The sequence below is a fragment of the Heterodontus francisci genome, chromosome 6, assembly GCF_036365525.1.
Source record: "Heterodontus francisci isolate sHetFra1 chromosome 6, sHetFra1.hap1, whole genome shotgun sequence".
Lineage (NCBI taxonomy): Eukaryota > Metazoa > Chordata > Chondrichthyes > Heterodontiformes > Heterodontidae > Heterodontus > Heterodontus francisci.
In genome coordinates this window covers 64,389,534-64,416,681 of record NC_090376.1, presented here as the reverse complement: position 1 = coordinate 64,416,681, position 27,148 = coordinate 64,389,534, and the positions used below count along the sequence as shown (strand labels likewise).

The window sequence follows — 27,148 nt, the reverse complement described above, 5'->3', positions numbered from 1 at the left end:
ATGGCTCCCGCTTTCCTCTCCCAATAAAATTCCTTTATTTGGATATAAACCTTTCTATGCCTGTTAAAAGGGAAATATTCAGCCAGTTTCCAGCAGATGGCACTGTTGCACTGTAACTTTTATGTGTGTGTGAACACAAAGTCCACTACTATTTACTCCCCTAAAGTGAAATGTTTGTATGCTTTTTAAATATGCCTTTTTACTATTGCTAACTTAAAAAAAAATGTTTTTCTCCTGCTCGTTTCCTCCCACTAAAAGAAGGAGGATTTTATGCTTTGGCTTAAAGAATGCACTCCAGGAAGTAAAAAGTTCTGAGCTTCAAGAAAGGTCCAATTTATTTGCTTTTGTCAACAACTTTTTTTTCCCGCTACTTTCATGAAGCAAATTTTGCCATCAGCCTGCCCTTTCATTTTCCAGTGCCATCCTTCCTCTGTTCCCAGGAAAACCTCAGTCTCTGTGTAGTACTTTTATGGTTTTCCCTATTTTCTTGATACAATAAAACAACACAGAAGGAGGCCATTCAGTCCGTCGTCCCTTTGCCATCTACTTGAAGGAGTTATTTGGTTAGACCCATATCCCTGCTCCCTGCTCTTTTCCCATAGCCACTGCAAATAATTCCATTCAAGTATTTTACAATACTTGAAATTTGCAATGTTGCAAGAGAAAGCAGCAGAAATAAATTGGAGATTTACCATTCCAAATTTTCTAAGAACTTGAATCCATGAGTTACAACAATTCACCCCTCTCCTCTTTGCAGTAGAAGAGTTAAGGCTTAATATTGCTCTTGCTGCCCCTCAGCCTTGCTCCTCATGGTACTGAGGCACATTACTCAGGCTACATTAGTTTTGTTATAAATAAAATAAAAACAAAGTGCTGGAAATACCCAGGTCAGGCAGCATCTGTGGAGAGAGAAGCAGAGTTAACATTTCAGGTCTGTGACCTTAACTCTGCTTCTCTCTCCACAGATGATGCCTGACCTGCTGAGTATTTCCAGCACTTTCTGTTTTTATTTCAGATTTCCAGCATCTGCAATATTTTGCTTTTACATTAGTTTTTTGGTCTACTTAGGCACTACAGTCAACAAAGCACATTTGCATGTGCCTATGCTGCTGAGATTATATCTGTTATTTGTACCTATGGATCTAATTCATTTTGACTTGGAAACTGCTGCTTTAAAATTCATAGTTTGCCATTACAGAACCCAAAGTTCACCCCATCTGGAGCTGCTAATTGAATCCAGCTGTTTAGGCAATACTGCTTTGTGCATTCTACAAATCTGTTGGCTGTTGCTTCCTCTTTTTAAGGTTTTTATGTATAATAATCAAGCTGTTACAATTTTTGTGAGACTTCGGGGAAGAGAGGTCATGAATAAAGCCTAAAATTAATTTTTGTAGAATCCCAGAAGGTTTGGCTGAGGATCATCATTAGCAATTAATCCTTACTAATACCTCCCGAAATGCAGATGTTTCCTTTTTCAAATTGTTAGAAAGTTTATTTGTCCACATCCAAGCTTCCTTTTTTTCATAATGAGCGTAAGGCTTCATCTTCTATCAGTATGTCATCTCCCAATCTGTTAATATGATTTAATTCTCTTGAAATTATTAGGAAATTAATGGAGATGTTAACAGTTTAGTTCTCTCTTTCTCCCTTAACTGAATTTTTTCTTTGTTGTCAGGGATTTCTATCAGACTGTAAGAAATAGGAGCAGGAGAAGGCCTGCCTGTCCCGTCATTCAATAGAATTATGGCTGACCTTCAACCTCAACTCCACTTTCCTGCACTATCCCCGTATCCCTTGATTCCCTAAACTGATAAAATCTCCAAAAAAATTCCCAATATAATTATACCGGATGAAGCCTAACTCTCTCAATGGATAGAAACTTGGATGTGGACAAATAATCTTTCTAAAAATTTGAAAAAGGAAATATTCACTTTTCAGGAGGTATTGGTAAGGATTTATTGCCAATGCTGATCCTAAGCCAAACCTTGGATTGCACAAATATTAATTTCATGCTGTCTTCCTGCTTCATTTCTAAAATTTATTGATCTATTGATCTCTGTCTGGAATATGCTTAACAACTAAGTATCCACAGCTCTCTCAACGAGAGAATGCCAAAGATTCACAACCCTTTGAATCAAGAAATTTCTCCTCGTCTCAAACAATCAAAACCAATGCATCCATTATCTCTGTAGCTACCTATTTTAAAACCCTCGGATGTTGGCCATCAGGTCCAGAGAATTAGTCAATTTTTCGTTCCATTAATTTCTCCAGTTTCTCTCTTTACTAATAATTTCTTTAAATTCCTCTTTCCCACTGAACCCTTCGTTCCTGATTATTTCCAGCATGTTTTTTTCTGTCATTTGCTGTGATGATAGATAAAGTTATTCATTCAATGCCTCTGCTACTTCCTTATTCCCCACTATAATTTCCTTGTCTCTACATCTAAGGGACCCATGTTTATTTTTGCTAATCTCTTCCCTTTTGCATACCTGTAGACATTTTTACAGTCTGTTTTTATATCTCCTGCTGGTTTACTTTCATATTCTCTTTTCTCTGTCAATTTCTTGGTCATCCTTTGTTGAATTCTAAACTCCTCCCAACCTTAGGTTTATTACTCTTTTTGGCAACATTATAAGCCTCTTCCTTTAATCTAATACTCTATTTATCTTGTTAGCCTTGACTGGGCCGCTTTTCCCATGGAGCTTTTATTTCTTAAGGGAATATATGTTCGTTGGAAATTATAAATTAACTCTTTAAATGTTTGCCGTTGTTTGTCTCTTTTCCATGTGCAATATTACCTGCAGCTTTTTAAAATTTTATTCTGTTGAGTGTGTTACATTGATTAGAAGTGCTCATGTCAGATTCTGTACCTTCCACAAAATTTTCAGCATTATCCAGTAGCACCTTTTGTGAATTAAAAGAGCATATTCTTTGCGCATCCGTCAAGTTATATGGGTTAATGTTGCGAGAACTAAATTCAAACCTTTGTCACCAGAATTAGGCCTTTAATGAATTACTTGCTCAGCTAAAATCAGGCACAGCAATTCTATGAACTTATGGAACAGGTCACAGTTTAGAGGGAGTCATTTCACTTTCTTCTTTGGAGGTTAGAATAAGTCTTCACCACACTGTGCTCCCTTGCTTTATCATGCTGAGGATTGCGAAGGAGCAAGATTGGAATGAACAGCAGGAATTGCATGATCCAGTAGGCAGTTGGGCATGAACAAAGGCTCAGGCACACATGAAGCAGCAGGTTTGGCGAGGGGGAGACGATTCACGAGTTTCCCCTTGTGCTGGATTATAAAAGTGCCAGTAATTTTATATGGCGAATTTCTGTGCGAATATTTTTCTTTTTGATCAGGGATCAAATCAGGGATGCACAAGAGGCCAGAATTAGAGAACGCAGGGCAGATATCTTGGAGGGTTGTGGAGCTGGAGGAGATTACAGAGCTAGGGAGGGGCAAAACCATGGAGGGAAGTGCTATTGCGCTGCTCAAAAGATATAAAGCGCTATGCCCACGGACACCAACGGCTTAAAAGGGTGTATTGGCTTGTAATTATTATAAAACGTAACCATCAAGCCTACTTGCATTGGAGGGGAATTTAATATTAATTGCTATTGAATAGCTGCAATGGAACTGAGTATCAGGTGTTGCGTATAACGGACAGCCGAACCGAACCGATACTGCCCTTTTCGTTTCACCACATGAGGCAAATTTCTCCCCCCCCCCCCCTAGTTTGTACATACATTTATCCTGATTAAATAATGTAATTGTGATAGTGTGGATGGATGGTTTTACTGGAGTAAATATTTTAAGGTTGATGTTCCTATGTTAACAATATAATCATAGTTAATTATTTCTCTTTCAGCCAAGTGACCTCTCAATATCACTGAAAGCATCAGGAAAGAACAAACATTTCAAGGTCCAGCTAGTAGATGGAGTGTACTGTATTGGACAGCGTCGATTTAACACCATGGATGAATTGGTAGAACACTACAAAAAGGCACCTATCTTCACAAGTGAACACGGAGACAAGTTGTATCTAATCAAACCCTTGCAGTGATGCAGGCTGCAGACCTGGCAATGACCAGGTTTGACAAGGAGAAAAGCCTTAGATCTGAACAATTATGCAGAGCAAAAATGTTAAGAGGTCCTGATAATTTCTTGGCTCTCTTTACGGATTTGCTGCTCTGATGTGTGTCTTTAATTATTTTTCCTTTATATTTTGTCTGGTTTTTTTCTGTTTATTTGCCTGTATGTCTTTAATTCTATTAAATTTGCGTTGCCTTCCAAAGGTTAGGTTGAACCTTTTTCTCGGTGATCACTTTAGCACACGCTTGGGCTAGAATTTCCCCAATGTACATTTAATTAGCTAGAAAATATGGATGATTGGGGGATATTATCCTTGAAAATGCAGTGTTAATTAATCCAGTTAAAAATGCTCACTACTTATTTTCCTTTTGACAAAGACATTGGGCACAGTTTAAATGCACTGAAGCTACAGCTAATTAAGAGAAAAGTAGATATAACAAATGTGGCAGTAAATACTGTAGCTTTTGCTTACCAAGTAGTTGGAGATTTCCTAGAATCTAGAAGTACTCTATACTGTATTCTGATATATAAACTTTATTTTAATTTTATGTAAAGAGTACACTAATGGAACTGCTAACACTTAACTAACTAGACTACGATGGTAAGATTGTAGAAATAACAGTATCACAAATCTAGGTCTGTAATTTGTAGCTAATGGAGAGTACACACTTATTGGATCAATGGAAATCAGGCGTCCGTAATGTATGAGGCTCAATGTTTGGCAATGTTACCTGTGCACCCAGCTGTGCCACTCACATGCTTGTTTCTTGCGCCCTTATGCTTGTTTCAAGTAAAAAGTAAATATTTAATTCTCACCATAATATGTAGCAGGTTGTTGACACTAATACGTGAGATTAATAAAACTGATCATTTTTGGGGTTACTGGCATTAGACGTGTAATTTGTGAATTTTTCTACACTGTTTACACTACATAAACTTATTGTGACTGTTCTTTTATGTCATGTAGAAAAATGCCATTTTAGCTAGATAAACGCCACATGTAACCATGAAGTGGGATAATGTGAATGTTTAAAATGACAGAACTTAATCTTTTAGGATGGCAGTTGTGTAGTTTGCACACACTACGCATTTTTGATTGATTGATGATTGATACCTTGTGTAAAAGTGCTCAGTTTCTTTGTCTATGTCAACAACAGCAGCTTATATTTATATAGTGCCCTTAACGTAATAAAATGTCCCAAGGCACTTCACAGAAGCATTCTAAAACAAAGTATGACACTGAGCCACAAAGGATGACCAAAATCTTGTTCAAAGATTTCAAGGAGTGTCTTAAAGGAGGAAAGCGAGGTAGAGAGGTGTAGGGAGTGTATTCCAAAGCTTGGGGCCCAGGCCACCTGTGACGCAGAAATTAAAATCAGGGATGCACAAGAGGCCAGAATTAGAGGAGTGCAGGTATCTTGTTGAGTTGTGGGGCTGGAGGAGATTACTGAGATAGGGAAAGGTGAGGCTATGGAGGGATTTTGAAAACAAAGATGAGAATTTTAAAATCCAGATGTTGCTTGACCAGGAGCCAATGTAGGTCAGCGAGCACAAGGGTGATAGGGGAACAGAGCTTAGTGCGAGTTAAGACATGGGCAGCAGAGTTTTGGATGACGTCAAGTTTACTGAGAGTAGAATGTGGGAGACCAGCCAGGAGTGCGTTGGAATAGTTAATTGTTTGAGCCAGCCTCCCACCCCCACCCCCTTGCCTGCACTCTGGGGAACTCATCCTCTTGGCCAGGTGCTCCAGCCTCACCATCGGCTACTGAGTGTCCTACGTCCTCCCCAGCAAGTAGCAATGCATCCTCCTCCAAACTCGAGAGAATTTGGATGTTGGCGACACCGCCACCGGTCCATGACCTCTCTTGGGCATTCTATGCCCTCTTCTCCTGTGGAAACACATGGCAATCAGTTTAGTTCCTTGACTTGAAGGAGCACCTGCCTATCCCCTCTGCTGCATGCTGCATCTGGAACCATTGCCATTGAAGCGCACAGTTGGCACAATTCTGGACCATTGTGCTTCTCAGATGTGCCCAGTATATGGCCCATGACAGGACGGCAGCCATTCACACCAGATGGATGGCTCCGACTTTGCAGCATCAACACCTGGTGACCCTCCCGTACAAGTTCAAAGCAACGATGACTGCGACATGCCTCTTACCCTGGCAGAGTGCAGAAGGTCGCTGACCCGCTTGCGGCACTGGAGCCATGTCCTCCTCACAACACTGCGGCTGCTGACCTCCACCGCAACCTCCAACCATGCCTCCTTAGTGGCGTTGGGAGGCCGTCTTCTATCTGCGGGGAAGAGGACCTCCTGCCTTGCCTCAGCCGCCTGGAGGAGAACATGCAGGGAGTCTTCTAAGAACCTTGGAGCCATGCGGTTGCCTCTCTCTGCCGTAAGCGGGTTCTGGTCCTCCAAGGTCTCTTGTAGATTTATGGATATCCTTGTGCTCAGCTCTAGCTCCTCCTACCGTCCTCCTTGATGTAAGTAGCCCTCAGAGCCACTCAAGGTGCTGAAAGCCCTTTTAAATGCTTTTCAGCACCACCTTCTGGCTCTAGCTCCACCTCTGCCGACGCTCCCCTTTCCGCCTGCACACACCCTATTCAACCAGTAATCTGCCGCCGAGACACTGATTGGACACTTAGAGTTCGAGGGGTGCGGCAGCTGAGCATGGAGCGGGAGCGACTTCGGCACCTGCTTCTGCCTCCCGGAACATGGACCCGCTCGGACAGGTAAAATTCTGGCCAGTGTTACAAAAGTGTTTTAAAATGTTTTCTTCATTTTTTTTTTGCACTTTAAGAAACACCTTTAAAAACAGTGTTTCATTTCTCCAAGGGTGGAGGTGTTACAAAAGTGCCTCTGTATTTTGTTAAATATATTTTTTGAGGATTCATTTTGAAAGCTTGAAGAAATGTTAAACTTTGGGGTTTTCAAAGGGGGTCATGTAAAGGTCACTTGACTTTGAAAAACAGTCCCTGGAAATGTTTTTTAAAAGGGACGCTGAGAGGTCTTATGAGGAAAACCAGCCTTTCTGGGAAACCACCTGACTTCCTGCAACAACAACAAGGCTTTCCCGGAAACCATCTGACTTCCAGCTCAATAAACAACAGAGAACTTTGGGCACCTAGAGAAGTTGTTTACAGGTCAAGATTGATGGAGGTCAAAAGGTTGACCTTTTTTCGGTTTCGCTTTTGAATTGTTTTAAGTTGGGGTTGAACCGTATGAAAAGGGAGAGAACTTCCAAGGAGAGAAGAGAATTCCCAAGGAAAGAGAGAAGACCACAACCCAGCTCAGCCTTCCAGCACCTCTCTAAAAGACCCTGAGAAGTCCACTGTGTCAACTCATCTTGTCTCCTGTCTTTGAAGAAAGGCCTGCTAAATTAATTCTCACGCCGCCTGAAAAGAACTGTTCTAAAAGATCCCAGTGACCCGTCTACGTGTACTCGGAGGCCAGACTGTATGCCAGTTTTGGAACACAACATATCTCATCTGTTGTTTCTTCAAGAATGAGCAAGAATTCAGCCCAAGTGGTTTTTTTGTGTCTGTAATAGAGCTCTAAAAGCAAAAATCCTTTTTTTCTGGTTAGCCGGCATATGTATATGTGTGAGTGTGAGGGGGCTAAGGTAAAAAAAGCTTTTATATTTCAATCTGTGTGTTTCTGCTTTACTTCATTACTAGTTAAGTCTTGTTTTATAATAAACTGATAATTTTGTTGTTTATTAAAGAAACCTAGTTGGTGTGTTTTATTCTGGGATAAAAATAGAGTCTATGATTGACTGTATCGGTAAGTGGGAAAATGTAAATATGTTGTGACCTGTGGAGAAGTGGGACTAGAATAAACAGTGCATTCCTCCTGCCTTGGTCGTAGCATATAATTGGGGGTTCTTTGCGCGATTAACCCAATGCCGACGAGGTACAATTGTAAGAGGGGTAATAATTAAAAAAGAAAAGAAAGCAGGGGCTGAATTTTATAACCCCCCCCCCCCCCCCCCCCAATGCGAGGGTCGTGGTGGGGGGCCCTGGATGTCCTTCTGGGAGAGGCCCGCCACGAGCCTTGACGTCAGGAAGACCCTGCGCCATTCTACTGGTGGTGGTGAGGCCTCGCGGTGGCCTTCCCACCGCACGGCGACGGAGACTTTATTTTAATATGTTAATTACCTTTAAATGACTGCATAAGCACCTACCTTGTCCCAACGGTCATCCCACACTGATATTCCAGCCAGTGGCCGGCGGTCCCGCGTCTCCCATAACACTCGGGGGCGGGGAGGAGTGAAATTTTCAGGGCAAGGGTTGGGAACAAAATTTTTTTTAGTAGGGCAATGACAATAGATGAAGTGTATGGTCATGGGGGTGCAGGGTTGGGAGGGGGCCTTTGGTATTTAAAAGGTAAAAATACCGGTAAGGGCTTGATGCCATTTAAAAATGGCATCGGCGCCTGCGTAGTGGTCCCAGACGCCATTGCTGGGGACAAAGTGCCCGTCCCCTACATCGGGGGGTGGGCTGTCCGCCCCCTCCATGTTAATGAGCCGCTGTGCGAAATATCACGGCAACTCTGCGACACACGTCCTGCGCGTGTGTGCTGCACACTTTTTGAAGCTGGCCACTGAGAACAGCGGTGAGCTAATAAAATTCAGCCCCAGGTTTCTTGTGCAGTAGAGTAAACGTTAAACTACCAGAATGTCTTTCCAGTTGCTGTGACTTTTCTGGGGAAGGAGGATGTATCCCTGAGTGGTTTGAGGAACTTAACCAAGGTTAAGCTAATAGCATTGGCAGCAAAATTGGGGTTAGAGTTAAAACCAGGAGCTAAGAAAGCAGACATAATTGAAGTAATAGCACAACATTTGCAATTGGAAGAAGAAGGCAAACCAGAGGGTAGTGCAGTTGAATTAGCTAAAATCCGGTTAGAAATGAGGAAGCTTGAACTTGACACAGAAAAAGAAATAGAAATGAGAAAACTTGTGCTTGAAAAAGAATTGACAATAAAAAAAACTTGAACTAGAATTTCAAAGAGAAAGAGAAGGAAGGGTATTTGGAGTTTAAAAAGCTGGAATTAAAACAACAGCGTGGCCTTGACTTCAAGGAAAATTGTGGTGAGGAAAGATCTGGCTCCAGCCCAGGATCCAGTGGAGAGCTGTTTAAATTTGTGCAAGCCCTCCCCAAGTTTGAGGAAAGGGACGTAGAGGAATTTTTCATTTCTTTTAAGAAGATAGCCAAACAGAAGTGGCCAAAGGAAAGCTGGACACTGCTTATGTAAAGTAGGTTGATGGGCAGAGCTCATGTAGTTTATGTCATGCTTTCTGAGGAGGCTTTTGCAGATTATGGGATGGCAAAAAAAGCTATTCTCGCTACGTATGAGTTAGTCCCTGAAGCTCACTGACAGAAATTTCGGAACCTTTGGAGATGGAATGGGCAGACTTGTATAGAAAGTAAGAGGATAAAACAAATTCATTTTGATTGTTGGATATGGGCACTAAAGATGGAGGCCACCTATGGGAACCTTCGGGAACTAATTCTGGAAGAATTTAAAAATTCACTCTCTCTGTTAGTAAGAACCCATGTTGAGAACCATAAGGTTTCAATGGCTAGACAGGCAGCGGAAATTGCTGATGATTTTGAACTTGTGTATCAGCCCAAACCCTTTGTCACCCCCACAAACCCGAGAAGCATAAAAGGTGGGAGGGTGAAAGGAAGGCAAGTAGCCAGGGACAAGAAGGGACAGCTGGGAACACCCCAGAATCTCCTCCTCAGGCCGGAAAGGAAGATGCTGAGGGTGGAAGTGAGGTCCGCAAGCCGAAGTGTTATCATTGTCACAAGGTGGACATCTTCGTGCAGAATTCTGGAAGTTGTGGGGTAAACTCATGGGACTTATTGGGGTACACAAAGCCAATGCAGAGAAAGAGGCCCTGACCGAGAGTACAGCAGAACAGGCTGTAGCTCTGACTGCAGCTGTAAGCCCAAATACAAAAACCAATGTGAGTGCAGGAGTTGTGATACCTGAGAGTTATTGAGAATTCTTGTTGAAAGGAAAAGTAATTCCTTATCCCTCAAGTGAGGCAGGTAAACCTATAATTATCCAGAAGCTGTGGCCCCTAGTTCTAGATTCCCCATGAGGGGAAACATCCTCTCAGCATCTACCCTGTCAAGGCCCCTCAGAATATTATATGTTTCAATAAGACCACCTCTCATTCTTCTAAACTCCAATGCATATAGGCCCAACCTGCTCAACCTTTCCTCATAAGACAGCCCCTTCATCCCAAGAATCTGCCTAGTGAACCTTCTCTAAATTGCTTCCAATGCAAGAATATCCCTCCGTAAGTAAGGACTCTAGTGCAGGGGGTGGGGACAGGTCAAATAAACATAATGTGCTGAATTTTAATTGTGCGCCGCATTCCTCACGATATTTTGCACAGGGGCTCATTTAAATAGTGGAGGTGGAGCGGCCACCCCAATGATGATTAGGGGCGGCCTCCGCGTCCCCGACAACGGCGTCTGGCGCCACCGCGGAGGCGCCACACCATTTTTAAAGGGCTTTAAGCTCTTAGAATTACTGTTAATTTTTAATATGCGGCAGGCACTTCTCGATGTTGTGGGTCGAGGCAGGCCTCTTCCCGCAACACTTTACTGGCCATCGTGACTCCATGGACTTGCCAATCAATATCCTTTCAATAAGACAATTTTACTAATGTAGGTGGAGCTTCCTACTCAGTCAGTGCAGTCCTCAATTTGGGGGATTGGATATGAGTCTGTTTGGGTTACGGCATTAACTTTGGGGTAATCAATGCAAACTCTGGTTTATCCGTCAGGTTTGGGTACCAGTTCAATAGGAGAGCTCCAGCTGCTTTGGCTGGGTTCAATTAAATTGTTGTCCAGCATGTATTTTATTTCTGCGTGGACCTGAGCCAATTTGTCAGGGCTCAGTCTGTATGGGTGGTGTTGTATTGGTGAAGTTGAAGTGGATTATAACCTTAGCCCTTTTTTGGGACCATCCCGGATCACGCATACTCCCCAGATAATCACCCTCACTTAATGTTGAGAAAGACAGATCTCACAGACACACTGAAGAACTGATCTAACTCTCCCCAAAGGAAAGGGACCAGTGGAGTATATTATCATCTTCCAGATAGTCTTTTTAACAAGTTTTAGCCAGGTTATAACAATCTGGATATTTTAAGGGTCCAGGCATCTCTCCTCAATAAAGTGCCTGTCCATTTAAGAATGTACAGAGATGGGTTCTCAAGTTTAAGATGCAGACGATTATATGAGACAATATATTTTATAAATTATATAAAAGTTTATTAAAGAACCAAACATGCAGTTCTCATTTGATGGGTAAAACAATCGCACTGTTAATAGTTCTAGGAAAAGAAAGAAAGTATAATCTTATTCCAAGTACAGAATCCAAGTTTTAAGTCTAAATGTTGTTACAGTAAAATATTTAAGATATTGATCAATATTTAAAGCAGCATTTACCTTAAATCTCCAAGTAGGAAGCTACAGAGTTCAGCGAGTGACCTCTCCCAATTAAGGGGAGAACTATCGTCACTGCACCACAGTAGCTCTTACCTTAACGTAAGCTGGAGTGAATCCAACGATTCTAAAGATCTACTGTGTGGTTCCAATATTTATACTGTTTCTAAGCTGCATAACTAGTTTTTTTACGTATGGTGGTGTAATTTCTCTTGTAATTAGGTTCGTCCCCTTCTATTTCCCAAATCAGGCCGTATAGCTATAGATTTCGAGTTAAATTCCACACTATTTAATTTTAAAGAAAAAGCTGAGCCAGCAGGAAGCTGTGCGCACACATGCTGGTCAACGTCCTTAGGGTTAGCAGGATGCTGCAATGGCAAATCGTGGTAACTTCCTTGCTATGCAATAGTGTTTTAATATTGTAACTCAGATTGCCAGATTCAGTTGACAGGTGATTGAAGTGCCTCCGTAGAAAATAATGTTATCCATTGTTAGATTGTGGTAAGTTGCAATGATTATTTATAAGATTTATATTAGCAGTGCTTTGCTGAAGTGAATATGTTCATATTTTTCAGGAGTGACTTCCTGTCTTTCAGAAACTGCCTTTGTGTTGGGGGTAAAGTTAACATGCCACAGGATGTAGGCAAATGAAGCTCTGCTTGTTAATTTTTGAATCCCTAATTCATAGGAAAATAACTCTTTTAACCGTATAACCCTTTCTTATGGCCGGATTCCTTCAGAGTCTCTCCTACATCTACATTGTGTATTGTTAAGGATGTGCGATCCAGTTTGTCCCTGCAAACTTCCTCAAACTCATTTAGCAGCTTTGCTAGGTCTGGTCTCTATTGGCCAGAGAGAAAGTTCAATATGGTGTCTAGTCTCCTTAATATTTCTGTATTTTCCAATTTTATGGTGGAGGGTTCAATTTGAGAGTTTTTTGGGTTCTCTTCCTCACTTAGTTCGTCTTCACTAGTGGTGTCTTCTTCTACTGCACTTACTGTTTGGCATATACTTACTGGTCTATCTGGTTCTCAGCTGTGGTATTGTTTTAGCATATTGATGTGGCGCAGTCTTTGCTTTTTTCTCCAGTCTGGGGTATTAATCAAGTAATTCACATCATTCAGTTTTTTCCCTATACTGGATGGGCACTGAATCGGGCTTTTAGAGGTTTGCCTTGCAATGGCAACCGTACCAGAACCTGGTCCACTGGTTTAAATTCTCAGGCTGCAGCTTTTTGTCTGCTTGCCTTTTCAGTTTTTGTTGAGCTGCTTTGAGGTGTTCTTTTGCTACAGCGCAGGCTTTAAAAAGTCACAAAAGGTGGAGACGTAATTTAGTAGTGAGGTTTCTTCCTTTTGATCCAGGAATTATTCTTTAATCAGTTTCAGGGGGCCTCTCACCTCATGTCCAGAAACTAATTCAAATGGGCTGAAATCTGTGGATTAATTTGTGGATTCTTTAGTAGCAAACAGCAAGAAAGCTGTTCCTTTATCTCAGTCATAGGGATAATCTCAGCCATATGCCCTGATTGCGGTTTTCGGGGTTTGATGGTATTGTTCCACTTGAGATTGTGGTATGCAGAAGATTTCAGCTGGTCAATACCAAGGCTGTGTACTACTTCTTGGAATGTTCAGGATATAAAATTAGTATCTTGATCGGACTGAATTTCTTTGGGCAAGGCGTATTGTGTGCAAAATCGGGTCAGATCCTCGACTATGTCTTTTAGCAGTAAGTTTCCTTAAAGCTATGGCTTCTGGGAATCAGGTGGCTATATTCTGGATGGTTGAAAGATTGATAACCTGTCCTGGTTTTGGATAGGCGTCCCACACAATTGATCAGAGCTCTATTGAAAGATTCCCCGCAAACAGGAATGGTGATCAGTGGAGCAGGTTTGATTGTAGGTTGTGGTTTCCCAACAACCTGGCAGGTAGGGCAGGTCTTGCAAAAGTTAACGACATTTGTGGCCAGTAAAAATGTTGGCTTATCCGGGCCTGTGTCATTCTGATACCCATGTGACCAGCCATAGGGATTTCATGGGAAGTTCGCAAAGTTTCCCTATGATATTTAAGGGGAACTACAATTAGGTGAACTACTGTCCAGTTTTCCTCTGCAAGTCACTGTGGGAGTCTCCATTTTCTCATCATTTCATTTTTAAAATAGTAGCATCCAGGCAGTTTCTCTGCCTCTGCTTCAGAATAGGCTGTCAGCACTATCTTTTTTAAATCAGGGTCTGTCTGCTGGGCTTCAATTAAGCAGGATCTATTGTACACCTCCCCTAAATCTCTAAAAAACGTGTCAGCCAGCCAGACCTCTGTGTCATCTGATTGAATTACTGGCTCAGCCTGCTCTGTTGGATCATGCTTAGCAATGGACCGGATTACTACACAGGCAGGAAAGCTTCCAGGGACTTCCTCCTGTATTTGTTCTGTCTCTCTGCCTCATTTGGCTGGTCTAAGACCACTGGAGCTGCTACCACTTTACTTCCAGCCAAATCATTGCCTAGCAGCAAATCTATTCCGGTCACAGGCAGATGATGAACAATCCCTACTGTAACTGGTCCAGATATGAGGTCACACTGCAGGTGGACCCGATACAAGGGCACTGACATGCACCTTCCCTCAATTACCTCTTACCTTTGCCTTGAGTGAGCTGTCTGGTGGGACGGTCATGCCTTTAACTAGCATTAAGGATTGCATGCCCCTGTATCTCAGAGCAGGACAATGGATTTGCCTGCCTCATTAGAGGGGTATGGGAACATCTTTCCCTTTGAAACAAAATCCTGATAACCTTCAGGGATCTTTTCTATTTATGCCACATCCAGGGCACTATTCTTTGAGGGGTTCATTACTGTGGTTAGGGTCACAGGCCAGCTTGGGCATCCTTTTCTAGGCTAGCCTTCTGAATGGTTACAAGATTTATGGGTTTCCTTTTAACTTCTGACATTTAGCTCTTACATGCCTTGTTTTGCTGCAATGGGAACAAAAGGATCTGTGGAAAGCATTCCTGCCCTCTGCATTTCCTTTCTTTATTGGTGGTGGGCTTCTTGCATGCTCACTTTTGGTTCCTTTTTCACTAGCACCCCATCTTTTATCATTATCCCACTTTCTATCCTTCCCGGACTTCTGGGGATTATTATGGAAGGGTTTTCCCTGAAAAACGGATTTATGAGTAAGATCATAATTGTGTACCATTGCAGCTGGTTCTCTTACCCTTGTATTTCTTTGTTCTTCAATATGAGTCTTAGAACATAAGAACTAGGAGCAGGAGTAGGCAATTCAGCCCCTCGAGTGTGCTCAGTCATTCAATACGATCATGGCTGATCTCATCTTGGCCTCAACTCCACTTTCCTGCCCATTCTCCATAACCCTTCTACCCATTACTAATTAAAGATCTATCTATCTCCTCCTTAAATTTACTCAGTGTCCCAGCATCCACTGCACTCTGGGGTAGTGAATTCCACAGACTCACGACCCTTTGAGAAAAGTAATTTCGCCTCATCTCTGTTTTAAATCTGCTACCCCTTATCCTAAAACTATGACGTCTCATTCTAGATTGCCCCACAAGAGAAAACATCCTCTCTACGTCTACTTTGTCAATCCCCTTAATCATCTTATATACCTCAATTAGATCTCCTCTCATTTTCTAAACTCTAGAGAGTAAAGGCCTAAACTGCTCAATCTCTCTTCATAAGACAAACCCCTCATCTCTGTAATCAATCTAGTGTAAAGGAGAATGCTATTTTTAAATTCTTCTGGTAAAATCACTTCCCTCAAATTTTCATATGAGATTTTCATATGTCTAAGAGATCAGATCCAGCGATTGAATGCCATATGTTTCATCCTTTCAAATTTGATAAAGGTTTGGGCAGGTCTTTTCCTAGCATTTCAAAACTGTTGCTGATAGGCTTCAGGAACTAACTTGTATGCAGTTAATATTACAATTTTTGTTCACGAGCTCTACCCACCAATTTGCTTTCTAAGAGGAGGGTCCAATATTCTTTTGGCCATATTATCCTGTCAGCTATTTTCTCAAAGGAGATAAAATAGGACTCAACCACATCCTCATTAAATTCTAGCACTAACTGTGAGTATCTTAATACATCAAAGTTTTGCTCTGAATTGAGGATAAGGTTTGAGTGGCTGGTGGCATTCTCACCTCGTGCTTGCAGCTTTTCTAACTCAACCTTCTTCACTTTATCCTCTCTTCCCTGCAATTGTCTTTCCTCTCTTTTCAACGGAAACTCTCTTCTTGCAACTGGAATCTGTCTCCTCTTTTTTTTCTTTTGAAACTGCAATACTCTTTCCTCTTTTTCCTTTTGTAATTCCAATTTTCGCATTTCCATTGGGGAGCCGGTGGCATAGTGGTAATGTCACTCGACTAGTAATCCAGTAGGCACAGGCGAATGCCCTGGGGTACAAGGGTTCAAATGGCAGCTGGCAGAATTTAAAGAATTAATTAATAAATTCAATAAATTAATAAAATCTGGAATTGAAAGCTAATCTCCGTAATGATGCCATGAAACTATCATTGATTGTCATAAATACCCATCTGGTTCACTAATGTCCTTTAGGGAAGGAAATCTGCTGTCTTTACCTGGTCTGGCCGACATGTGACTCCAGACGCACAGCAAAATGGCTGACTTTGAACTGCCCTCTGAAATGGCCAAGCAAGCCACTCAGTTGGCAAGGGCAATTAGGGATGGGCAACAAATGCTGGCCTTGCCAGTGACACCCCCATCCCATGAAAAAAATTGAATCTTCTCTCAATCTATCTTTTCAGTTTCAGGGTCTATGTCTGCATCTTCTGGTTCTGGATAAGATTAAAATGGTTAGCTGAATTTTTAAGGATTTCAGATTTCTTTGTTTTTTCTTTGAACGTGACTCCCACCCAGGGCAGCTGCAACTTCCAAATCTTCAACACTTAATTGATTTAACATGTTATGGGGTATGCCTCCCTGCTCGACTAATTTTTCATTAAATGTGGCCATGTCTTTTGTTTCTAGAGAAGAAAAGAATGATACTGTTTTAGAGGTCAATTTTCATTCCTTTTCAAATCTCTCGTTTAATCTGATTGTTTAAAATCTCTGCTTTAAGCCCCAAATTTGTTACAGACAGGTATAAAGGGGTATGGGTGGTTCCCACTGTTCACCTCCCAACTGACCACAAACGTGTTTTGTTAAAAATGACGAGTTAGCCTCTTCCTGAATGTCTTTCAGGTCAAATAAACAAACAAATGACTTGTTTTCTCACAAGTTAAAAAAGGTAACTACTTTTACACAATTCCCGAAAAGGTCGCACCTCATCCACGCACACATTCACTCACAGACACACACACACACACACACACAGTTTAAAGTTCAAAGTGAGCTAGGTGTTCGTGGTTTATAGTAAATCTGTTGAATTTTCTCAGCACAGTCTCTTTTAAAGGTACAGGTCTGGGTGTTTGTAGTCTTGAACTTGTTGAGGTATTGTAGATTTTCTGGTGGTTAAAACTGCAGACTGGAGGTGATGGTCACTTTATGTTCTCTGCTGCAGCAAGTTGAAGTGTAGAATTAGCAGCAGTGCTTCTTCCTTGCTTCTCTGAGTCTCTTTCGCAGTCCCTGGCTGGACTGCTTTTTGAAAGTGTTGACTTGATCTGCCCCTCTCTCTCCAGAGGTTTACCCTTTTGAGGTAAAAATTCATCACATTAGAGTTTCTGTTGGGTGACACATGGCGCACTCCCCTGATGTGACTACACAATGGACCAGGGTCTGGAGACCATAGCTATCAGTTGATGTCTGAATGGGGACCCTTCTGTTAAAAGTTGCTATTTCACACCTATTCAATTTTGGTTTGTGCTGTGAGTCCTTCAGTCTCCAGAATCCTTTGTTACTCCATTCATGTTGATAAGAGTAATTAATGCAATAGTGCTTTTTTCAATTTCAAATGGATTCTCCCGAGAGCTAGTTCAGAAGTTAACGAGTTCCATTCTTGTAGATAGGTTTATTGATTTCCAGTACAGGAGGGGCCACGTGACCGCTACTTCATTTTGACTGTGGTACAAACGGCCATGTATTTGTGGTTTTGTTTAACAGTTGATTTTTAAAAATTCATGATTCTTCCATTTCATTATTTATTTCATCACGGCTCCTTCCATGCATGACAATCTGCATGCTAACCTTTTGTGATTCATGTACAAGGACACCCAGATCCTTCTGTACCACAGCATTCTGCAGTCTCTAGCCATTTAAATAATACTCTGCTTTTCTATTCTTCCCGCCAAAGTGGGTACCCTCACATTTTCCCACAACATACTCCATCTGCCAGATCTTTGCCCACTCAGTTAACCTATTTATATCCTTTTGATGTCGTCAGGTTCGGGTCGGGTAGCAGGCCTTCACTAAAGAATCCTCTTTCACATAACAGGAATTGTTATGGTAAGTAATTCTCTTTTTTCACAGTAGACATATTACAGACTGAATCTTGCTTTTGCTGAACTGCTGCATGTATTATCAATGTAATTTTGGTTTATTTGTAGTTGAGGCCTGAGAAAAGCATTCACTGCCTTACTGAAGTGACTTGGCTTCTGATTCTTTGCCTGGTTTGAAACTCTCCATAGTCTGGCTGGGTAGAAAAAGATGGATGAAATTAGTATAATTTTCTAGGCTCTCTTCCCATCTGCTAGTAATCTGGGGTATGAGGTTCCTGATCCTGAAGAATAGGCATTGAATTGTGCCTTCAGACTCCTTTCTGATCATCAATTCCTCCAAAAGCATAATTACAATAAAAACGGTGTTTTTAATGTAATGTTATACAAATATATGATACATCTTAAACATTCAGGAATTTCTACCTTTTGAATAAAAAAATTGTATTATATTTTGATTCATCAGTGCAATGTATAACCAACAACTTAAAAACAATGACATTTCTGGTTTCATGATTTACAGGTCATGCATTAATGTTTTATATGGTGTAAGATGTTGAATTTTGCCTAATCTAAACATCAACAATGTTCAATAAAGGCAAATGTTCTTTATTTTTAAATAAATCACTTATTACCAACTGGAGCAAAATAAAAAGGCAGATCAAGTGTTATTTTGCAGAATTATCAAAATTCAATAGGACCAACAACTTAAATTTATACAGTGCCTTTAACATGGTAAAACAGCCCAAGGCAATTTACAGGAGTGTTATCAGACCATATCTGACACCAAGCTACAAATTAGGATAGGTGATGAAAAAGATAGGTTTTAAGGAGATTCTCAAAGGAGGTGAGAGAGGTAGAGATTGGACAGGTTTTTGGGAGGGAATTCCAGAGGTTAAGGCCTAGATAGCTGACGACATGGCCACCATTGTTGGGTGAAGAAAAGCTGGGATGCACAAGACAGTAGAATTGGAAGAATGCTGAGTTTTCGGAGAGTTATGGAGCTTGCAGTGGTAGTGCGACCATGGAGGGATTTGAACACAAGGTTGAAAATTTTAAATAAAAACAGAAAGTGCTGGAAATACTCAATCGGTCTGGCAGCATCTGTGGAGAGAGAAACAGAGTTAGTGTTTCATCAGGGCGGCACAGTGGCGCAGTGGTTAGCACCACAGCCTCACAGCTCCAGCGACCCGGGTTCAATTCTGGGTACTGCCTGTGTGGAGTTTGCAAGTTCTCCCTGTGTCTGCGTGGGTTTCCTCCGGGTGCTCCGGTTTCCTCCCACATGCCATAAGACTTGCAGGGTGATAGGTTAATTGGCCATTATAAATTGCCCCTAGTATGGGTAGGTGGTAGGGAAATATAGGGACAGGTGGGGATGTGGTAGGAATATGGAATTAGTGTAGGGTTAGTATAAATGGGTGGTTGATGGTCGGCACAGACTCGGTGGGCCGAAGGGCCTGTTTCAGTGCTGTATCACTAAACTAAACTAAACTAAGCTAAACAGAACTGGCAAAGATTAGAAATGCAATAGGTTTTGAGCAAGTGAAAGGGGGGGGGCGCAGGGGAAGAAGAACAAAAGGGAAGGTTTGTAATAGGTCAGAGGGCAGGAGAGATTAAATGACAAAGATGTCATGGAATAAAAGTCAAAAGGAGTGGTAATAGTTAACTCTGTTTCTCTCTCCATAGATGCTGTCAGACCTGCTGAGTATTTCCAGCACTTTCTGCTTTTATTTCCGATTGCCAGCATCAGCAGTATTTTCTTGTTATTTTAGTTGAGTACTTTAAATTTGAGGCTTTATTGGACTGGGAGCCGATGTAGGTCAGTGAGCACAGTGATGGATGAATAGGACTTGATGTGAGTTAGAATATTAGATTTTGGATGAGCTCAAGTTTATAAAGGGTGGAAGATGAGAGGACAGCCAGGAGAACATTGGAATGGTTAAGTCTGAGGGTAAAAAAAGCATTGATGATGGTTTCAGGAGCAGGTGGGTTGAAGAAAGGGTGGAGACGGGCGATATTAATTAAGTGGAAGTAGGCAGGTTTGATAATGGAGAGAGTATGGGGTTGGTAGCTTAGCTTAGGGTCAAATAGGATCCCAAATGATTTGGTTCAGCCTGAAACAGTGGCCAGGGAGGGGGATGGGATTTGTGTGAGTGCTGAAGATAATAGCTTATTTAATTGGAGGAAATTTATAATCATCCAATACTGGATGTTGGACAAGCAGCATGACAAATCAGGCAGTGGAGGGGTTGAGACAAGTGATCTGGCAGAGCCAGGTGTTTAAAGTATATGTGAAATCTGATATGTTTTCAGATGGTGTCATCAGGGGCAGCATGTAGATGAGTAATAGGAATGGGCCAATGATATATCCTTGGTGGACTTCAGATACAGGAGCGGAAAGAGAAACCTTTGCAGAAGATTGTCTGGATACAATTGGATAGAGAAGAATGGAACCAGGAGAGGGCAGTTCCACAGCTGTAACCAGGAAAGAGGTATTGGAGGAGGATGGTGTGGTGAACCAGGTGAAAATGATGCAGACAAGTCAAGAAGGATAGGAGGGATAATTTACCATGGACACAGGCACATAGGATGGAATTTGTGACTTTGAGGGCTGTGTGCTGTGGCAGGGATGGAAATCTGATTAGAAAGGAGTTGCAGGAAAGATGTGCATGTATTTGTAGGCGACGACACAAAGATTTTGAAGAGGAAAGGGAGATTGGAGATGAGGCGGGAGTTTTCCAGGATAGGGGTCAAACGTGGGTTTTTGAGGAGGGGGGCTAATGATGGCACATTTAAAAGGGAGGGGGAAAGTACCTGAGGAGACAAAACTGCTAACAACATCAGTTAGCGAGAAAGGGAAGTTGGGTGGTTAACATTTTAGTGGGAATAGGGTCGAGGGAGCTGGAGGTTGGTTTCATGGACAAGATGAGCTCATAGAGGACATGAGGGGAGATAGGTGAGAAACTAGAGAAAAATGAGAGTTCAGGTTTAGGATTGGGTGGAGCCTTGGGGTAAGTTTGGCTTGGTAGGCTAGGTGAAGGATGCAGCAGAAGCAACAGAATGGATGGTCCCAGTCTTAATGATAAAGGAGTCCATGAACTCCTCATACATGTTGGAAAGGTCAGATAGAGGGGTTTAAAAACATGGTTGGTAGTGAACAAGAGAAACCGGGTGTTATCTTTGCATTCCAAGATGATTGAGGAAGGCAGTGAAATTCAACCCGATGTTGGCTGCATCTTCAGTCACCTTGGCTCTCTATTTCTTGGAATTGACACACAAAAAAACAGCCAAATTATATCTTTTCAACCAAACTTTTAGCCCTCTTTCTAATTCTTCCACCATAGCTCGGTATCCATTTCTTTTCCCTCATTATCTGCTTTACTTTTTTTCATTCCTCTATAAAGTGCCTTGAATTGTTTCCGAAATGCAGCTTTCATGACACCTGTGTTATATATTATACCATCTGTAAAGTGCTAGGAACTAATTATCTAGGAACTAACTGTTATGTGTAAGTATTCCGGGGGTTGGGGGGGGGGGGCCACATTCACGGCTGTACTGGAGAGTCATGTGACATGTAACAGGAAACCAACTTGTGGGAGTCCTATACCAGAGAGCATGAAGCTGAATGATTAAAACAAAGACTCTAGTCTTTCCAAGTCTAAAGTGTGATTATTTTTAACATATGGGAACCAGAAAACAACCAGGAGACATAATATGGTGGCAGTGAGTGTCTGAGTAAACACAAAACATTTTAAATGAATTTAATGCTGAATTAGATTGGAAAAATTGACCCAAATTAGTGCCAGAGAGAGAAAAAGAAAACCTCTGTGAATTGTGCGAAAATGAAATGTTAGCCGGGACTGGAATGAATGCACAGTTCCAGCCCATTATGAATTGGGAAGCTGATGATGTCGTAGAGACATTTGAGAAGTTTAAACAAAAGTGCAGATTGACATTCAGTAGTTTCCTAAAAGACACTAGCAAAGAGGAGAGGGTCAGCTATATCCCTCTGTGGGCAGGAGATAAAGGATTACATTTATTTAACATCTGGAAGCTAAGTGAAGAGGACAGCAGAAACACAGACAAAATATTTGAAAGATTCGGCACCCTTCTCCAGCCAAAATCAAATCATCGAATCTACCGATATGAATTTCAAGGCCTCAGACAGGAAGTGGGTGAGCCTATTGACAATTCTGTAACAAGATTGAACAATGCAGCCAGTAAATGTAAATTTGAAGACACAGACGAAAGGCTGATAGATCATCTCATTTGGGGCTCTGCACATTCTGAAGTACAGAAAACTCTAATTGGAAAGGACAAGCTCACAATATCACAGGCTGTTGACACTGCCAGAACACATGAAGCCACGAGCAGATGAAGACGCTCACTACCCAAACAGCTAGCCTTCCGTTAAGCCAAGAGAAATGCAGCAGGGTTGATGCAGTGAAACAACAACGAAAGAATGTACACCAAAGAGAGAGGAAGACGTGCAGGAGCTATGAATGACCACATGAATTCGTAGACAGAAGGAAATGTCCTGCATATGGATCAATCTGCAGAGCTTGCGGAAAGACCAATCACTGGGAAAAGATGTGCAGAACAAGGGAAGAAGGTGGTAGACAAGTCACCAGAGCCAGAGTAACAGAGCGAATGAGTAGTGAAAGAAATCAAAACATCCATACCCTGGCAGATGACAATGGCTTTGAGAACACAATAGACATAGGAACCATACAATTGCATGAAGTGTCTGGGTGCGACAGTTCCCAAAGAAAATAAATTCACACGATCATTCAGCTCAGAAAGAGGGTGAGACATAAGCCTACAATGATAAATCTGAAGATGAAGATTGATACTGGAGTACAGAGGAACATCATCCTGCTCAGACTATACCAAAAGATCTTTTCTGAAAATTTGGAAGAAAATGGCTATCCAAGGAAAGGTGCTCTGAAACCGAACAACATCATGCTAACAGCACACAGGGGATCTGAGACGCGACAGCTAGGAACAACCCAAATCAGAGTAACACACAAGGGAAAGATGTTAATTGTATGCTCTACATCACTGAAACAGATGCTTCTGCTATTCTGGGGTTGAGTAGTTGCAAAGAGATGCAGATTATCTCAGTAAACAATGAGGTGAAAGAGGCCCCACTGAGGGTTGAAGACAGTACACCCATTGAAAAGCGCCCTCCAATCAGAAGCAAAGATGATCTGGTACAGATGTACCCAGAGAGTTTTGATGAGACAGTTGGATGCTTTGAAGATTTTGAGCATCACATCACTATTGACCCAGCAATGAAACCAGTGATTCATCACCCTTGTAAAGTACCAATAGAACTAAAAGGAAAGCAAAATACTGCGGATGCTGGAAATCTGAAACAAAAACAAGAAATGCTGGAAGCTTGAAAGAGAGCACCAAGATATGGAAGAAAAGAAGATGATTGCCAGAGTAACAGCCTACAGATTGGGTAAGTTCTATCGTGGTGAGAGAGAAGCCAAATGGGCGGCTAAGAATTTCTGTGGATCTCAAAGATCTTAACCAAGCAATAAAGAGGGATCACTACCCTATTCCAACACTGGAAGAGATCACACCAGCACTGGCAGGGGCAACTGTTTTCAGCAAGCCTGATGACAGAAATAGCTACTGGAATGTGAAGCTAGATGCAGAGTCTTCACTGTTGACAACATTCAAACACCCTTTAGACAGTACAAATTCCTGCATCTACCTTTTGGCCTTATAGTGAGCCAGGATGCATTCCAACAGAAAGTAGACGAGACATACAGAGGATGCAAAGGAGCAGTCAGCATAGCAGATGATATCCAGATATATGGAGTAGATGGTAAAGATCATAACAACCATCTACATGAAGCCATGGAGAGAACCAGGAAAGCCGGGATCAAGTTAAACACAGACAAATGCATTGTGAAAGTAACAGAATGCTAGTTCTTCGGAATGATGTACACACCTGACGGAGTCGAGTCGAATCCTGAAAGAATCTCAGCCATCTCTGGGATGGAAGCCCCAAGAGATCAAAGAGAGTTGAGAAGTTTCCTTGGCTTGATCCAATACATGAGCTCCTTCATACCGCACATGTTGGAACACACAGCAAACCTTCGGGAGCTGATGAAAGAAGATGCAGAGTACCCATGGTGAGAGTCACATGACAGGAGTTTCAACAAACTCAAAAAGGTAGTATGCAAGGAGACAAGTCTGTCATACTACATCAGAAAGAAACCCATCACTCTGCATGTAGACGCTTCTACAAAAGGTCTTGGGCGGCACAGTGGTTAGCACCGCAGCCTCGCAGCTCCAGGGACCCGGGTTCAATTCTGGGTACTGTCTGTGCGGAGTTTGCAAGTTCTCCCTGTGACCGTGTGGGTTTTCGCCGGGTGCTCCGGTTTCCTCCCACTGCCAAAGACTTGCAGGTGATGGGTAAATTGGCCATTGTAAATTGCCCCTTGTGTAGGTAGGTGGTAGGGAATATGGGATTACTGTAGGGTTAGTATAATAATGGGTGGTTCTTGGTCGGCACAGACTCAGTGGGCCGAAGGGCCTGTTTCAGTGCTGTATCTCTAAATAAAAATAAAAAATAAAATTAAAAAAAGGCCCTGGTACAAGAGGGGAAGCCAATTTGCATTCAAACCTCTAACCTCAGCTGAGACAAGATATGCCAACATAAAAAGATCTTTTGGCAGTTGTGTATGGATGTGAGAAGTTTCACACATATCTCTATGGGAGAAAGTTCATAGTGGAGAGTGATCATCATCCACTGAAGCAGATCTACAAGAAAAATCTATGTAAAGCACCAGCAAGACTGCGGAGGTTACTCTTGAGGCTTCAGAGTTATGATTTCACTTTGAAATACAAGCCAGGAAGGGAAATGGTGCTGGCAGATACCCTATCTAGTTTCGCCAAAGGAGAAACACGAGATAGAAGATCTAGGTGTAAAGATTTATCATTGAGTGAATGTAACACCACCAAAACTTAGTCAAATAGAGATGAGACTAGCAAAGGCGAGGAGTTACAGATGCTATCTCAGCAAGTGATCCAGGGATGGCCTGATAAGATACAGCAAACACAGCCAACAATATGGCAGGACTTGTCTATCAGAGATGACATCTCACTAGAAGATGGTGTTCTGCTAGCCTGATCCAGAATAATCATCTCCCAAACAATGCAGGGAGAACCTCTCCAGAAGATACATGAAGGCCACATGGAAATGGAGAAGTGTAAGCTCAGAGCCAGATCAGCTGTCTACTGGATAGGCATATACAAAGACATTGAAAATATGGTGTCTACATGCAATGAATGCCGGAAGTACAGAAACACACAGCAACAAGAGGAGATGATAGCTACTGAAGTACCACCCAGACCATGGCATACTGTCGGAGATGATTCATTCACACACAATCATTAATGGTATCTCATAGTTGCAGACTACTACTCAAAGTTCCCTGTTATCCTGAAGGTGAAAGACTTGAGAGCCACAACAATCATCTCAGCAGTACGAGTTCTGTTCGCTGAGCAAGTGATTCCTGCAAGATTAATATGTGACAATGGCACCCAATTCGCATTCAGAGAATTTAAGGAATTTGCTGACCAGTATGGGTTCAACACCATCACCTCATCACCACACTACTCACAGGGACATGGGTTTATAGAAAGACACGTCCAGACGGTCAAAAGAACCCTTGCGAAATGCCAAGAGACAAAGGAAGACCCAAATCTGGCCTTATTGTCACTCTGATCCACACCTCTCAAGGCTGACATGAAATCACCTGCAGAGCTGTTTTTTTAAGAGATACAGCACCGAAACAGGCCCTTCAGCCCACCGAGTCTGTGCCGACCATCAACCACCCATTTATACTAATCCTACACTAATTCCATATTCCTACCACATCCCCACCTGTCCCTATATTCCCCTACCACCTACCTATACTAGTGGCAATTTATAATGGCCAATTTACCTATCACCTGCAAGTCTTTGGCAGTGGGAGGAAACCGGAGCACCCGGAGAAAACCCACGCAGACACAGGGAGAACTTGCAAACTCCACACAGGCAGTACCCAGAATTGAACCTGGGTTGCTGGAGCTGTGAGGCTGCGGTGCTAATATAAGACTACTCTGCCAAGCAAAATACATCCTCCAAGTGGCCAGGAGGAAGTGAGACAACAACTCACTGAAGCACAGGTAAGAGAAGAGCAACACTTCAACAAGCTTGCTAAATCCCTACCTGAGCTGTTGAAAGGACAAACAGTACATGTACAATATCCAATCATGAAAACCTGGAGCCCAGCAAAAGTTGTCAGTGGAGCTGAGACTCCAAGGTCATATATCATTGAGACTGAAACTGGTAACCAAATGAGAAGCAACAGAATCCATATTCAACCTACAGCTGGGCCGAACAAACCGAAAAGACCATCAACAACACTGGAAACATCACTATCCAGCAAGACAACATTAACAACGCCACCAGCAAGTGACACAACATTAGCAATAGCGAGCACGACTCCGACAACACCAGGAGCAACGCGCACAACATCGCCTGTGCAGTGTGCCAACTCGCCACTGAGAGCAACGAATGCCAAATCTACAAGATGGAAGTGCAGCATCTTACCATCTAAGTGATACAGTGAATAATATTTTTAGAAAAGAATACACGTTGTAAGAGACCCTAAACTGGGATCAGATTATTTCCAAAAGTCAGTTGATAATCTTCTTTAGTTTAGAAAAAGTTAATGACAAGGACAGTTATATCAATATAGGGACATTATGTTTTTAAAGAAAGAGGGATGTTATATAATGTTATACCATCTGTAAAGTGCTAGGAACTAATTGTTATGTGTAAGTGTTCTGGAGGGGCCACATTCACGGCTGCACTGGAGGGTCATGTGACGTAACAGGAAACCAGCTAGGGGAGTCGTATAGCAGAGAGCATGAAGCTGAATGATTAAAACAAAGACTCTAGTCATTCCAAGTCTAAAGTGTGATTATTTCCAACATATGGGAGCCAGAAAACAACCAGGAGACATAATACCTTGAATAACACTCTTTTGTCCAACTGCTTACCCAACATCAAGCCTTAAATGAGCAAGAATTCCCTTTACGTCATCCTGTTAGCACCGCAGCCTCACAGCTCCAGCGACCTGGGTTCAATTCTGGGTACTGCCTGTGTGGAGTTTGCA

The 27,148-nt window shown here is 42.1% G+C and overlaps 2 protein-coding genes across 5 annotated transcripts in view; both read left to right on the top strand.

The window, feature by feature from the left end:
* The window catches only part of nck2b (NCK adaptor protein 2b), a 69,148-nt gene extending 64,166 nt beyond the window's left edge, over positions 1 to 4,982 (top strand). For all 3 annotated transcript variants that reach the window (XM_068033809.1, XM_068033807.1, XM_068033808.1), the window contains one exon: positions 3,871 to 4,982. In XM_068033809.1, coding sequence (XP_067889910.1) covers positions 3,871 to 4,065 — 195 coding nt within the window. In that variant the 3' untranslated portion in view covers positions 4,066 to 4,982. The remainder of the gene's footprint in view (positions 1 to 3,870) is intronic.
* A 6,954-nt stretch (positions 4,983 to 11,936) lies between these two features.
* LOC137370974 (augurin-like) overlaps positions 11,937 to 27,148 on the top strand; it is a 126,661-nt gene continuing 111,449 nt past the window's right edge. For both annotated transcript variants that reach the window (XM_068032871.1, XM_068032870.1), the window contains exons 1-2: positions 11,937 to 12,062; positions 17,912 to 17,973. The gene's annotated coding sequence lies outside the window, so the exon portion shown is untranslated. The remainder of the gene's footprint in view (positions 12,063 to 17,911; positions 17,974 to 27,148) is intronic.